The sequence below is a fragment of the Mastomys coucha genome, unplaced genomic scaffold (assembly GCF_008632895.1).
Source record: "Mastomys coucha isolate ucsf_1 unplaced genomic scaffold, UCSF_Mcou_1 pScaffold22, whole genome shotgun sequence".
Lineage (NCBI taxonomy): Eukaryota > Metazoa > Chordata > Mammalia > Rodentia > Muridae > Mastomys > Mastomys coucha.
Window position 1 is genome coordinate 186,229,385 of NW_022196905.1, and position 14,413 is coordinate 186,243,797.

At 40.1% G+C, this 14,413-nt stretch overlaps 1 protein-coding gene across 16 annotated transcripts in view; it reads left to right on the top strand.

Annotated features, from left to right (window-relative positions):
* The window catches only part of Sorbs2 (sorbin and SH3 domain containing 2), a 328,789-nt gene extending 319,321 nt beyond the window's left edge, over positions 1–9,468 (top strand). For 7 of the 16 annotated variants that reach the window (XM_031339678.1, XM_031339676.1, XM_031339681.1 and 4 more), the window contains 3 exons: positions 1,064–1,113; positions 5,402–5,508; positions 7,332–9,468. In XM_031339678.1, the coding sequence (XP_031195538.1) occupies positions 1,064–1,113; positions 5,402–5,508; positions 7,332–7,393 (219 nt within the window). In that variant the 3' untranslated portion in view covers positions 7,394–9,468. The remainder of the gene's footprint in view (positions 1–1,063; positions 1,114–5,401; positions 5,509–7,331) is intronic. The other 9 variants (XM_031339679.1, XM_031339680.1, XM_031339686.1 and 6 more) reach the window with 3 other exon arrangements.
* The last annotated feature ends 4,945 nt before the right edge of the window (positions 9,469–14,413 follow it).

Sequence of the window (14,413 nt, forward strand, 5' to 3'; positions counted from 1 at the left end):
ACTCTATCTAGTTTATGATGGTCAATAATCATGATGTGTATCCAAGCACTGGATCTGAAGATGTGGCCCTAATGACTAATTCCATTATTCTCAGATTCTAGGCTCTGCATTTTTTATTTCAGCAGATAGCTGTCATTTAGCAGAAAAAAATATTTGAAATGTGAATAGGTCGAATGTATCTCTTTCCCTAAAATGTAGCGTATGGATGATGGATGTAAATTAAACTGAGCTTCCATATTCAACAAACATGTTAAATTTCATTCTCTGAAGTATTTGTGTGGCTATACAGGATGCTAAGGCTCGTCATTTCCAATATTATAAGTATCTATTACAGATACTGGTCTTGATGCTTAGTTTAAAAAGAAAGGAAACTCTTTTGAGAGTTCAGTGCACTGGGGATTCCTACCAATATTTCTCTTCTAAGGTAAAGCATTATATGTTACCTGGATCTTGTCCGTTTGCTTTCTTCTTAAAGTTCTCTGTGTTCCCTTTGGAAAACTGCATGTGCTTCCCTGTCTCAGCCCTCACCTGGTTGACAGCAGAGAATTTAAATTCAAATCCAGCATGGGATGTCTGGCTCTTGCCATTTTCATTTGTACTGTACGTGGCAATGTCATATGTGAGTGAAGGAAAGGCTCAGAGGGAATGTGGCTCTGGGTAGATGTGGCTTTCCTCTGCTTGCCTGAGAAAGCGCTGGAGAATGAGGTTGAGTGGTGTCCAGCCTTCCCGCTCCTGTGGTTTTTGTTCTTGTTCTTGCCATATTCCTGACCTTGGAAAAATCAATAGGACTAAACATCAACCTTCCCCACAAAGCTTGAAGAGACCAGATTGTGCTCAAAAGTTTGAACCTTGGGTATTTTGATTTTAAGCACCCTTCAAAATACTTGAATTACTAAGAGTACAGAAACCCTTTATTTGGTGGATTTTTTTTTCCTTCCTCTTGGTTTTTTACAACAGGAAATATTAAATGTCAAGAAAAAAAAGTACCATGCTATTACCCAAATTGCCTTTTTTAATGATACTGGTTCAAACACTGATGACATTGAAAATCATTTCATTTCAGCCTCAGCGTCCTGCATTCTCTCATGAAAACATTCAAGGTGGAGGAGAACCGTAAGTATTCTTCTTACCTTCTAAATGTAAGGCTAACCTTAAGCCACAAGATGGGTAATATATGTACCAACCACACAGACAGAAAGGACAATAGGACTTTGTAAGTAAAGGGGACTGAATAGCAAACATGTGGTCTCCAGTACAAGAGATCACATTGCTCTGCGTTATCAGTGAGATCAGATGCTAAGGTTTAAAGAAAAATGGAAGGGCTGGAAAGATGGCTCTGCTCTTCCAGAGTACCTAGGTTCAATTCCCAGCATCCACAAGGTGGCTCACAACCATCTGTAACTCCAGTTCCAGAGGATCCAATGTCCTTGCTTAGCTTCCATGGGTACCAGGCACTCAAGTGGTACAGATAACATGTAAGCAGAACAGGTATACATATAAAATTAAAATATAAATTGTTGTGATCATAAAAAAAGAAAGAGCTATAAGAATATGTTCTGGTGGAGTGTGGGGGAAGGCGGGCCCATGCCGAGGCATCCCTTCCCCCTGAGGGACCAGACACACGCTGGTATAGTACAGAATAGAGTTTATATAGGGCATGAGGAGGGGAGTTAAGAGGGTAGCAGAGGCAGAGAAAGGCAGAGAGAAGAAGAGAGTAGAGGATGGCCATGACCACGTGGAGAGAGGGGGAACAAAGGGAGAGAAGCAGGAGTAAGAGAGAGAGGAGGGGCCAAGCAGCCACTTTTATAGGGCCAGGCTTGCCAGGTATCTGTAGGGGTGGAGTTTATTCAGAATACCAACCTAAATAACACAAGAAAATGGAAACCAATTTATGCACTGAGAAAAAAATCTTCCAATGTCTTACTGACTCCTACACATTTATAAATCTGTCTTTTCCTCTGCTAGCTGTATAACTGGTAACCACAACTTTGTTTTTCCACTTCTTTGAATACTTCAAAAGTATACTTAAGGTATACTTTAGTAGTATGATTATAAAATTATAGCACATGCTTGGAAATGTATTTTGAAAAATAGCTGTATTAAAGTACTCACTACTGTTCAAACACATGTGACAGTTTCCACCACAGCAAGAAAGTGCCTTTTCAAATGTTCAACCCAAATCTCCTCTCCTTTCTGACACGTGCATTAAATCAACCGGCAAGCATCACCCATTGTCTTTAAGAGTCTCGCTTGTCTTTCTATGACCCAGTTTACAGTAGCGACTCAGATAAATAGAGACAAGAGGGCACTTCGCTTCCTAATGTCTCCTGCCTATGGTGAGTCAAAAGGAGACCTCCAGAAGCCATAGCCATGGTCCTCAGCCTTGTCCCATACACCTCAGCTTTCTGCCCAAGTTCTGCTCACTAGTAAAAAACATGCTGACCAAAGATGATTCTTTGTAGGCAGGCTCTGTATGGAACTGGTGTTTTCTGCACCAAAACTCTAGGTTCTTTGTGGTTCAAAGAAAATGTGCCCTTTGGATTTCACCACTATTTTTTGAAAGTGCCTCTCACACAGTACAACCAGTAAGGTGTTCTTCTCAAGTCCCTACCACAAACAGACTTAGGTGAAAAGCAACAGTTGCTGGAAAATGTCACTACATTTAAGAACACTTTGCAATAATGTTTCTGTTGTTTTAAGTGTGCCAACAACAAGAGGATTAAGTCACAAAGCTACACTCCATTTGTAACTTTCTTGTTACAAAGTAGCTGTTTAGGTTGCCCGCATTGCAAGCATGCTCTCTACTAAACAGCTTTCCAGATGTATGAACAAGTGGTGTTCTGTTGAACTTTGTTGTATCATATGCAGCTGTGGCCATGTGGCTGTTCTAAAATCACAGAGCCCACAGGTGGAGAAAAATACACTTTCAAGCCTTGCTTTAGCCATTATTCTTTATCAAATTTATGTTCCACTGCAGCCTTAATTAGAGGATTATGAAATTTTAGCTAACTGGATATTTTTTAAAATACATATTTTCTGAAGCAAAAGTAGAAACTTAAGCTGTGTTGCTATGGTCCAGTTTAGGGGCAATAAAAAGTTCAGGTTATAGAGAAATTGACAAATTTATTTTTGAGGCAGTCTTGACCCTCCCTGCCCCTTCCCCCACCTCCATCTCACCATTTTCTTTCAAAGCCGCACTGTTGTTATTTTAATTGGGCTGCATTTCCTGTGTGCCTCACTGATTTTGAAAACCAGCAGAGGTAGAAGAATTTCCAGGAAGGTTTGTTTATGTTTCCATAAAAACTTTGTGTGTGTGTGTGTGTGTGTGTGTGTATGTGTGTGTGATCTAATTAAATCTCTATGATAAATAAATTCTGACAAGTGTATTTGGCTTTCACCATATAAAAATGAGCTGGAAGTCCATGTCAATGCTGGTTTTTTAGTTCTGGGGACATCAAGAATTTTCAAGCAGCTGCAGTTCGTAGCCTTAGATAGACCTGTAAGTAGTTGGAGATCAGCCTCAGAAAGGCTAGAGAGTAAGAAACTGAAGCAGAGAGAGTCGGCTTTCCCAAAGTGACTGCCGAATGCATCCATTAACATGCCAGCCAGGGATAATGACACCTCCAGCTTGAGATTGGACACTGGGCCTTGCTGACAGTCCCTTCCCCTGTGAACATCTAAAACTACATCATTCTATCACCTGACCAGCCTCACATGAACACATGAACAACACAATGATTTTCCTCTTATCTCTTCTCTCACCCCAGACAGGCATCCTAGTGAGGTGGCCCTGTCCAGTCTTACTTACCACCTACCCCTTCTAGGGTCTATCTTTATTTCAATCCTTGACCACAAACTCCCAAGACCTCAGAAGACTCCAAAATGGCTCAAAGTATATATAAATGGCTAAACTTGTCCACTAGAAGAGAACATTATTAACAAGGGAAGAAATCTCTAACATGGGAACTTTAGGATTGGGTGCCAGGCTATGGAAGATGATGGTTTTTTGGAAAGGCTGAGCTCTTTCCTAGAATTCCCTGGAGCCAACTTTAGCTGCATCCCATGATCAGGAGACACTCAAGAGTGTAGTGAGGAGCCAGAGAGGCTGTTGCACATTTATAGCACAGTGTTTGAGTGTGAGTACTAGAATAGCTTTATTCTACAAAATATGATTTTCTTTCCAGCTCAATAAAGACATTAGAAGTAAAGTGTTCTTATTACAAAAGAATTTGGTCTCATCTACTTTTTAATGGTGGCCCAATATAAATCCACAGTGCCTCAGGATATTGTTATTTTCTTACACTAGCACAATTGTATGACAGTTATAAAAAGCAATGGAGACAAATTTACCAGTCCTTTTAATTTTCCAATTATACCTGTGATAGAAAAGTTACATCATAAAATTTCCCCTCCAACTACATATCAAATTCTTCCCGGCTTTCGTAGCCTCTATAATGTCAGTCTTTGCTTTCCAACATTCCAGTCCATGCTAATAGTCACCAAGTTTAATAGTCCTAAACGTGGATGTCAAAGCGATTCAGTGCCACCATCTGCCTCTTAGAGAGTTCAGATGAGAAAAACAAAATGGCAGCGCTCTCTCAGTAACACTCTCATACATGTACACGATGATTTCAAAGGAGACTTTTTAACTCAAGCACAGTTTTCCTTCTACCTGGACACAGTTTTGAAAGTCTGTAATCTACAGCTGAGCTGGGTCGGGGATGCCCATGCATGAAGCTTCATCTATAACTCGAGGTCAAAAGGTGAACTGCATCAAGTCTTGGCATCTCAAATCCTGATTCAGATTATAACACTAGTCCTGCTTTAAAGGATTTCCTACAATAAACATAGTCTTCCTTTTATAATAATTCCTAGATCATTATTTACAAAATGAATGTTTTGAAATCTTCTATACAATTCAATTTAGAATCATTTGAGAATTCCATCTCTATGCCTCCATTGTTTGTTTATGGTTATATAGCTAGATAAATCTGTAATCTCTCTTGTTGCTATAGCTGCACAATACAAATACCATTCATTTATATTTATCATTAATTATAATTATACTATTAATTATTATTAATTTTTATATTCTATATTGTTAAGTAGCATCTGAATGATAGACATTCTATGTCTAGACAATCTGAAAGAGCAAGTCTGGCCTATAATTATTAAAATGCTTTTGCTTGATTCATGAATATTATAACTTTCCCCGAATATTTTTCTTTGTAAGTTTTGAAATGTTATGAAAGCCCTGTGATTTCCGTGAGCATTGAATGTTTCCATTGACTTAACATGTTTAGCAAAGACTTAAACAATCTTAACACAGCATGTTGTGCTAACTTCTCCAGTTTCACTGAGATGTGAAGTAAATTAAACATCCCCATTTGTCCTGTTTAAGGTTTCAGGCTCTGTATAACTATACTCCTAGGAATGAAGATGAGCTGGAACTCAGAGAAAGTGATGTCGTTGATGTCATGGAAAAGTGTGATGACGGATGGTTTGTGGGTACGTGCCTGTTTATTCTTGGATACAGTTAGCTGTTTTCGTCACCTATTTGAGTTTGCTCACATGCATGGTCTGCTGTGATCATTGATCTCTGTATATTTATGCTGTGTTATATACTCCCGAAGCCCTACATTTTAATATAGTATAGCATTTATTGCTTCCGTTATATGTGATTTTCTACTAGTCTTGACTCAACCAAACCAAGAAAATTTATTTAAGTGGCATCAACAGCAATGGCTGTGATGTCACACTAGCAATAACAAAAGCTCCTTGCAATGTTCAATGGAAAATGTTGGTCAACAGGAGAGATGCTGATTGATGGGGAGCAAGTTGAAAGGAAACCTGACCCATTTGCTGATTCTGATTTAGCAGTCTTAAAATTCTAGGGATCATTCCTCCATTCCTGCTTCCATTAGTAGAAGGAAGAACTCCCTTCTTTGCCACTTCAAAGGCAAGCCCACAGAAGTTACCACCTTGAAGACTGAGAGCTCAACAAAGAGCAATCTTAACATTCCCTACCACTCAACTGTTCAGTCTCCAGCACTGAGGGGTCAGGAGAGGAGCAAGGCAGACAATGAAGAGGTGACATGAGGTCTTCTATGAAAGTATTTGTACACAAAAGTGTACGGCCCAGACACAAAGGAAAGAGGTGAAAAGGAAAGAAGTGAGGAGGGCTGGAGAGGTGTTCAGTGGGAAGATGGCTTGGGTTCCATTCTCAGCACCTGTGCTGGCTATTAAATGTCTATAGCTCCAGTTCCAGGGGGACTTGTCACCTTTTCTGGCCTCCATAAGCACTGTAGACATACGGTGAATAGATGTGCATTCAGACACCCATACACCTAAACATTTTGAAAAAAAAAAAAATTAAAACGTAAGAAGGAAAGCTTTCTCTAGACTAGTCCAGAAGAGCTGAGACAATGCAAGAACAGAGGCCACATGGGCAGACACGTGCACTAGGTTCTACTGTTTGCATTAATCGTCATCTCAAAGAAAAGAGAAGTGGTTTACATACAGGGTTTGCAGGAATAGGAATCAAACCAAAGCAATAAATCATACAATGTTAATGAGAAATGAAATTTTAGAGGCCCTACCCAATCTAGTGCTAAAATGCAAAAGAATATATTATGCAGGCTTAATAGAAAGCGTCCAAAGAACTGTATCATTTGAAACCAAAGGTGACCATAAGGATAGCCATGTGTGTTAACTGGCCATGTTAGAGATCGTTCTCAAATGGCTGAACTCGATTCCACATGCCCAGATGAGTAGTGGTCCATCTTGCACATGGTTAAATGTAGTGATTTTTCAATTGCTCAAAGTTCTATATTTTGTTAAGAAGAGTAACAATTCATTTTTATTTGGCAAGTGAGGTAGCACTATCATGAGGTTATAGCACTTGTGATATTGGCAGCCTGCAATGTAGAGTGGCCAGTGTGTTACTGCAGAGGTGGCCTCAGGCTCTGGAACCAACCCCCTGTGCTTTATCCATCATTGTGTCCCATCCCACTACAACCTCAGTTATCTCTTACTCCTTGTTTGGCACCATGGTGAGCCAAGTCTTACCCCTCAGCCCTTCTGCATGACCGTTTTCTAGCCTGAGAGGTGAGGCTTGCCCCGTTAGCTCACTGTGATGTAGATCAGGCAAGACAATTAAGTTGCCTGCTTTCTCTTTTTTTTATTGTCTTTGAGTTTTCTTTACTCCCTCCCAAACTATTGGGAGCTTGCATTCTCAGTGAACTCTTGTAGACACAAAGTCTTCAAGCTGACCTAGGACCTGACATTCCATTGCTGTTACATACCTTTTCATTTATTGCTTCTGTTTTCAGGAACTTCAAGAAGAACCAAATTCTTTGGTACTTTTCCCGGAAACTATGTCAAAAGGCTGTGACTCACCTCACTCCTAATTTACGCCACATTTCAGCCACACATCTGCATTAACCCACCTGAAACATCCCAGCAGGCCCGTGGCTGCCATGCTTTATGGTTCCCAGTCGGCCATTACCATCTCCACCTGCCGCCACCAAATCACCAGCCGAGGGACTGCCGCTGGGAGCCTTAAGAGAGGCTGAGAGCCTTAGAGAAACATGGGAAACTTACACCCACATAAGTATGCAGTTCTTCCCTGCTTTCTGCCCTGAACTTTGAAATGCCCGTGTAAGCGAAATAATTAAGGAAGAAAGAAAGAGGGGGAGAAAGAGACTCTTCGGGAGACTGCCTGGTCTCACGGTTGAATCTCCATCTCTCTGGAAGGTGTACCCTCCTCAGGAAGCTAGAGGTTGTTTTTTCCTGAAATGCTATGGTTCTCGTTTTCACTCTCAGCTTGGCAGTATATTTTCCTTTCACGAGTTTGCCTAGTGCCCTGGTTTACACTATTTGACGACTATACTTCAGCTGTTGTTTGCCTGCACTTATTATATACATTGTTTCATGCACAGTGATTACAAAATCAGGGGTGTGTAGGAAAGTTCACTGGAGCAAGTATGATTTTTGTTGACTGCATTACATTTTCACATGGGGGTTTTTCCCTGCCCACTTTTGTGTGTGTGTGTGTGTGCTTATTAGAAGTGCAAACAGCGAGCAATTAAGAACCGTTGGTCACTGTTACGAGACTATGAACGACTTAGCCATACTACAGGATAAATCGTGTTGTGAATTCACATTGCTGTTTTGTGTATTAAAAATGTAATCATTGGCATCTTGAACAAGCTCTTAGTGGTTTATTTACCTGTTAAAACTTAAAAGCAGTGTTAGTGAGTTAGGCAGAGAGATGAAAGTAATACCGGTAGGTAAGTTTCACTGCGTGCACACTTACACATCTGAGATTGTAGGAGGACATATAATTCATATGCTATGTTGTACATTTTATGGAAATATAAAAGAATCCCACATTATTTTATAGATACTTCAGGAGCATCCTAAGTGTTAAGGCTGGCTTTAGCAAGGATTATGATCAATACAACTATTTTTACTACAATAATTATTTTTCTTCTATGAGACCCAGAATCCTGACTCCATTTGCAAACAGGAATATATATGTTGAGCCTGATTTTTTTTCCAGTGTGTGTAAAATATTTCCTAGGAATATATTGCGCACTTTTGAATTAGTGGTTAAATCATTCAGGTTGTGTTTCCTGCCCCAAAAACAGATCTACAAAACAATACCAAACCTGAAAGATTTCATGAATTTACAGTGCCTGCATTCCACATACCCTGAGACTTAGCTTTGTATATCGAATGAATTTGCATAAGACTTGTTCATCTTTAGCACCTTATAGACAAAACTTTTTATGGCTTTCCTCCCATGGGCAATGCTTGATCATATACAACATATAAACTCTAGCATATTTTGTACATATGTTTGTTCTTTTTTTTGTACAGATTATTTACTTGTTCAGAAAACAGCAAAATCTCCCAATTTGTTCTTTATCCTACACTTAAACCAAGTTTAAAGTCTTTTGGCAGATTGCCCTTCATGGTATCTTCACAGATTATAAGCTAATGTGAATCTGGAAGATAGCATCCACACAAAATTCTGTGAATTGGAAAGATCTTTGTAACTAATCTGAAATACACATAAATGCTGGCTACAGAGGAACATTGTTGGGGGCAGGAAGTAAAGAAACATCTTAGAGAAATCCACTTTACTGTCCAGTTCACAACCAGCTTTATATTCAAAAAGCTTGGGATTGGAAAATCAGTCAGCCAGCCAGCCACATGCAGCTTTGCTGATAAATGGATACTTTTTACACCATTTATGAAAACAAATCTTTAACTCTGTTGCCTGTTATATTTAAGAAAAATTGCTGTTTCTACTCTCTGTATCTGATTTTAAAAGGAAAAAAAAAATATCCATACCTGGCTTTCAGGTAATCAACTTTGAATTCTTACAAGCAAAGGTCATTGTGTATTTTCTCGAGTAGATACCTAATAAATTTTGCTTGAAAGTACTTCTGCTTTTCATTGGCATTTGTGTAGACTGTGTCTTATTCCAAGGTATTAGTTAAAAATAATTTGAAGCATTTTGTCTATGTTATCTTGACACACAGATGGAGAAATGAATACTTGCATCAACTCAGAGGAGTATTTTAAAGTATTTCTATCACCACCAAAGCCCACTTGCTAGTTCCTCTTTACTTAAATGTTCCTCTTCAGCCAAAGCACCACATGTTGATAAGAGTGCTGCCTCGAAACTGGCTATTTTCCAAGAAGTAGTTAGTTGTAAAACTTGTAAGTTATCACCTGTCTTGTGACTTTTAAATACTAATCTGCAAGAACTTGACCATCATTGGTCTCTCTGTGAATTTCAGAACTCCTGCCATGGAGGGAGCATCCCTTTCTGACACACAAACAACAAAGAGCTACCACTTGAACTTTGGTCCTTCCAAATATCTCTGTCCATTCTTGATCCCTCTGTTTCAGCCCACATCCAGATCTGTCAAATATTCAAAAACAAGGTCCTGCCCTTGCCCATCAGTTCGTACGCATGCTCCATTGTTTCCACAGCCACCCAGGACTCCTGTTTTCCATTGGATACACTCTACTGTTTCAAGCTCCGAACTGAGATGTTATCCCTTGTGGAAGGAATTCCCCTCGCAGACCATTTGATGGTCCTGTTTTCATCTGAACACTGGTCAGTCACTTAAACTACAAACCCGAATCTGTCCACCCAGGTCACTGGAAGGCTAACAGGAAAAAACCCTGATATTTATGAGTCACATGGTAAGTCCTGCTTTAGCTCCATGAGCACCAAAAACAGGCCCATCCTCTTCTTGATCAAAAGCAGGGAGAATCTGTTTAAGTGGCCATCTGCTTCCATAACTGTTTACTCTCTCTTTGTAGGTGGCCAGTTTGTGTGGCCTGATACTTCCTTCCCACTCTTCTCCAGATTTTGGCCTCAGAGGAGGATATGAGTTAAAGAATCATTTGATTACAAATGAGTACATATGCTGACAACTTCTCACAGTCCATTTATTTAAAGAATTAATGATTTCAGTCTCTTCTCCAGATGGTAACTCTTTACAAACTGTTTACATTTAAAAAAGAATTACCTAACAAGACATTCATTATCATCACTAGCTCCACAGGTTCATGGAGAGTCTAAAGCTATAATTTTTGTGATGAAGTGAGCATTGACGTTTTACATAGATAAAACCAGTCAATATTCTATCTTCTGTCCTTGCACCTACAATAAATCATCAGTTTCCTTTTTAAAAAAAACTGTTTTTGTATCAATTATGCTTCAAATCATTTACTCCGCACTCATAAGGAGGGTCAGAGCACATGTGAAGATGGGTCTTAGAAACAAAATGTCCCGCTGTGGGGATTTGATTACGAAAGAAATCCAGCCTGCTATTGGGTATTGGATATCCTACAGGTTAGGAATGGTTTATACAGAGAACATCACTGATTAATTTGATGATAAGAAGCCCAAACTCTGAACCTTAATTCAGTGAAATGTTATTCCCTCAAAAATAATTCCTTTATTTCCATTTTATGGTATATTAGAAGGGATTATATTACAAGAAATTTGTGAAGCATTTTAGACTCCTATTCTTAACTTCCACCAATGAAAACTGGGAGAAATGTGTTTTCTCTTTGTGAAATAAGCGTGTGTGTGTTTGCTTCCCTCATTTTTCCATATTGACCCATGAAATCTGAAGTGTTCCCTCTGACCCTTTATAGCAAATAGCTTGTGGATTTGTCTCTGACACGACCTGTCGGTCAGATCTGGAAGGTGACCAGCAAGAAAGGGAGCACACCAGGCTGCTCTCACCCATGTTCCATGTCTTTATCCTCACGGTCAATCTGAGAGAAAGCCCATTCAGTAGATGAGGAAAATAGAGCTGTGAGAGGCTGAGTAGCTTCTTTGTGGTGTGTGAAGTGTAGCATGTGGTAAAGTTGGATGTAGGGTCTGATGTGTCACCCAAGCCTGCCTGCTGCCTGCTGTATAACCACACACGTGAAGAGAAAGAACATGCACCCGATACAGCATTAACTATCGCCCTGGCATAAGCTTGCTCAGGTTTCTAGAAGCATGCAGTAACTGTGTCTGTGAGTTCTGGTTCACTGAGGCTCCGAAGGCCATGGCTGGTGAGCCAGCTCAGCAGCCAATGGAGCTTCAGGGAAGTGTTTGCTATTCAAGCCACTTGGAGACAGACAAGCCCAACATGCTTGTAGGAACACAGTGTACCCACTGGGAAGCTTTTAAATATACACAGTCCCAGGATACACTAGCCATTCTCTACTGGGTGACTCGCTGTATGGCTCAGAGCCTTAGCTCACTGCTAAATTCAGCCCCCTGGGAGCTCAGGAAAGTTCTGTCTGAGCTCACACACATACATATATCTTGACCCATAAAACTTGGAGCCCAAGACAGAACTCAGCCTCACAAATCTTCACCTGTTCCTTTGGGGTTTCTTGTTTCATCCTTCCCCCCTGAAATATGATGGGTGACTCAGGCATCCCTGTGTCTTCTAAAAATAAATGCCATTTCAATCAACTCTCATTACTATTAACACCCTTAGACAGGTGCCAAGTCTTCCACTCTATTGCAGAGAGCTCAAGAATAAATCCTTAAAGCATTTTTTTTATTTCTTAAATTTAACACTCATTGTGTATTTATTGTACCAAAAATAGAAATGGTCAAAAGAAAATACAAATGGTCAAATCCCATTTGAGCGTTATGCTTGAAACATATCCCTCCAGAGTACTTGTGTGTGTGTGTGTGTGTGTGTGTGTGCATGGGCATATACACATGAGCATGTAGATCCAGTGTGCTCACATGTATATGCAGTTAAACTGGGGTAATACTGAATATACTCTTATATTCTATAATTACCCTTGAGTGGGATGCTAGAGTCAAGTGATAAAATGAACTTGACATTTACAACGCCTATAAAAAAAGAAGAAAAAGAAGAAGAAGAAGTTCAAGGCAACTTTGAGCCAGGATTCATGAAACTACAATAAACTCAAATAAATATCCAAGGCCAAGAACTTCTCAGTTATAACGAAATGGAAAAAAAAAACATAATCTGAAGACTTGGTCAGGAAAGGGAAGGAGAGATGAAGAGGGAGAAGGCAATGCTGTGTATATCACTCACTTACATTGGTTATCTTTCCCACTGAGTGCTGGGTAAAGAAGATATTCAGTTGAGAGGGGTGGAGACTACAGAGCAGTTGGGTGTGAGAGCCAGGCAATCCTGGAAGGTAGCAAATGGTACAAGTTCTGAATCAATACTACCAGAGCAGATAACAACTTATCTTGAAAATAAGCATGTCAGAGAAAAATTAAAAATAAAACACTTTTATATCTCTCTGTGATCCCATGGTTTGTCTCACTTGGAAGACTTTGTTCCTCCATTGGGACATTTGGCAAGATAGGGAGACATTTGCGATGATCAGAAATGGGAGTGTTCTTGCCATCTAGTGTGTGTGTAGAGACCAAGGATGCTGATAACGTCCCACAAGGCCAAGGGTGCTTTCAGTGTCCAACCATGCACAGAAAGGCATCTACAACTAAGAATCATCTAGCTAACTCTCTCTACTGTTGAGGGTCGGGAGTTCTGCCCTAGAGTAACTCCGATGTTTAAGGGAGACTTGTATTATAAATCCTACTAGGCAAGGTTATTTTAACCCTGAATTAATGAGTGGATAACTATAATCATAATGGTTACTACCTTCTGCCCAATGACTGGCAGACCAGATCCTCTGGCAGAAAGCAGCCATCTTCCCATGTTCTGGAAATGAGGCTGGAATATACTGAGAAAAGAGGAGGTAAGCAAGGAGGCATGACAAAAAGGGAGCTAAATGAAGCCTGAAGGTAAACATCCATCTCTGCAGAATGTCTTAGAGGAGGGCCAAGTCCAAGGTCAAAGTGCCAGCAGATTTGACATCTGGGTGGGTACCTTTTTCAAGGACTTCCATCTCCTTCCTGTGTCCTCTCTTGGAGGAAGAAGGGAATGCCTGGTTCCTCTTGTATAAGGCACCAATCCCAATCCTAATACCTCTACTCCCACTAACCTACTCAACTCCAAAAGCCCCATTTCCAAATAACATCATAGTGGAGTTCACCATGAACCTGACAGAGTGCATGAGCACTCATACCACAGCAAGCTTGACTTGACCAGTGCTTCTTCCTTGATGACATGCCCTCAAGTGAGAACCACAGCCTATTCTCAAGTTGTCACTGCATTGCTAGAAAAAGATGGACCAAGCATACCAAGGGCTAGGGAGAGGACTCAAAAATCACTTATAGGCCCAAGGAGAAGGACCTGAGTTCAGATCTCTAGCTTCCACACCAAGTGCACAAATAGGCACATGCATAGACATACATGTGTGCATATGAGCATGCACACGCACATGTATACACACACATATATACACAGTTAATAAAAAAGATATATGCTAAAGAGACAAGCATCAGGAAATGGGTACCTTGAGTTCTTCCCATAATGCTTTGGGTTGTTTCAAGTTCTCCAATTGGCCCCTTATACCCTGAAACCAGACTATTTGATCTCCTTTATTTCATCCTGTGTTCAGAATCACTTGCTCACAGAAACAACCTCGAATGAACATTCAGAGAGGCCTCAAGAGAGGGAGTATGAGCACTCTAAGTTCCAGTCTACAAAGGACAGAGGCTAGCACTGGAACACTGGATCATCTATGAATGAGCCCACTCATGAGTACGACTTTGCATACTATGCATACTCTGTATGCATGCTATGTATATTACATATGAAGCATTAAAATAAAGTGAGATAAAATATCATAAGTTATTGCAAATATTATATACAAGTATTATACTGGATAATCGTAGAATATCTATCTTCTTTACCAATGTGAAAATGTAGACAAGGTCATAGTTAAAGAAGTTTGTTGGGCCATCTTCTCTCCGGTGAGTTCCTAAGCT